The sequence below is a fragment of a genome (genome assembly GCF_019968985.1).
Source record: "MAG: Porospora cf. gigantea B chromosome Unknown PgB_NODE_6893_length_1588_cov_172.357, whole genome shotgun sequence".
Classification (NCBI taxonomy): Eukaryota; Apicomplexa; class Conoidasida; order Eugregarinorida; family Porosporidae; genus Porospora; species Porospora cf. gigantea B.
In genome coordinates this window covers 1-1588 of record NW_027179208.1, presented here as the reverse complement: position 1 = coordinate 1588, position 1588 = coordinate 1, and the positions used below count along the sequence as shown (strand labels likewise).

At 53.5% G+C, this 1588-nt stretch overlaps 1 protein-coding gene across 1 annotated transcript; it reads left to right on the top strand.

The window, feature by feature from the left end:
- Positions 1 to 999: 999 nt before the first annotated feature.
- KVP17_005313 (uncharacterized protein) lies at positions 1000 to 1588 on the top strand (the record flags this gene model as incomplete). Its single annotated transcript, XM_068515118.1, has 2 exons — positions 1000 to 1012; positions 1099 to 1588. Coding segments are annotated over 2 exons (503 nt in total), but the record flags the coding sequence as incomplete, so codon positions are not given.

Genomic DNA, 1588 nt, shown 5'->3' with positions numbered 1-1588 from the left:
ACCATCCGTAGCTCCGGCGGCGTCGACGACAGACGGGACATGTCGAACCTGACCTGGACACAGGATTCCGCCTTGTGCGGATCCGTGCACGCCTTCACAAACGACGATGCCACGCCTCCTTCAGAGGCCTTCAGAGTGATGTGCGAGATCTTCGTCATCGTGCCCAGCACCTCTGATGCCTCGCTATCGTCCTTGTGGTCCACGAACTGAACATTGACCTTCGCTACGCTGGGGGGGCATTCAACAGTGAACATCGTCGCGCTTTCGGCATGTTCCAACCCATCCGGAAAACTCCTGCACGCCTGAAGATGGGTGAATTGTGCCGTAAAGTAGCGATTCTTACTTTTTCGCTTAGCGCGAATTTAATCCGCGGCCGAGGAGCGAACTTGAAGTCACGAATCTGTTCTTCTCTCCACTGGCAGTATTCTTCTGGCGAGGCCTCTTCGTAGCCGTCGTGCTTCGAAGACTTACACGACACAGCGTTTGCTCCGCAAAGGAGTAATCCCACTAAAGCTGCCTCTGGAAACAACATGAGAGGGGTACAGAAACGGAGGACAACTGAGGGTCAATGAGCGTACTGTAGGAGCCACAACACATGATAATACAGCAATTACAACTCAAAATGCATAGGCAAGTGCATAGGGTTTTGCACAGCGCGCGCGTCCACAGTGCAGTCGGCATGGGTGTGGCGCATTGTCGTTTTGTGTCTGTTTTGTAAGGTGTTGTGTTTTGTAGTTAAACATTTGTCCTCCGCTTATAGGTTCCCACACACCCAGCCCCACTGCTGTTTCAGTGTTCTGTTTGCTGTTCCTGAGTGAACTTCATGAGCGAAAGGTGCATCCCCACATAAATCCTCAGAGACGCTCCACGCAACACCTACAGAATCTCGCCCTCGTCTGCAACTACTCGTCCCTTAAACGTGCGTGCCTGCCCCCCAACGTCATGAGTCGACAGTTAAATTAGTAATTCGCCCTAAAGAAGCACGGGTGCTCATCGAATATGGCCCGTTACAGTAAGTGCTCATCGCTGTTATTGTCGTGGGAGGTAGTGCGTGCTCGCTCTCTCTGACGTGGTATTACTAAGACTTACGTGTTCCAGGAAAGATTATCCTCAGCCTAACAGGACTTTTGCTGACGCCTGTCTTAGGCGGGTCGGACTGCAAGAAGTCTCAATCCAGCGTTCCTGAGGGGTTGACCCTCGAGGACTACTGTTCTTGGCGCGAACAGCAGATACAAGATTTCAAGTTCCATCCGCGACCACGTGTGAAGTTTACCTTGGACCAGACTCAGTGCCGCAGCCTCCCTGATGGTTTGGAGCATGACCAACTGGCCACGAAGTTCACGGTTGAATGCCCTCCGGAGGTGTCTAAAGTGACATTGCTCTTCGTGGATAGGAAGGACGACGATGAGGCGGCTGCGGTGTACGGCGCCGTGGCTAGGATTTCGCAGACGACGTTAAAGGCAGCTGCGGGACAGGTCACCAGTTCGGTTGTCACGGCTTGTGCTGACCCTAATGAGGCGAAGTCCTGCCTGAAGGTCAGGTTCGACATGTCCCGTCTGTCGTCGACGCCGCCGGAGCTACGGATGGT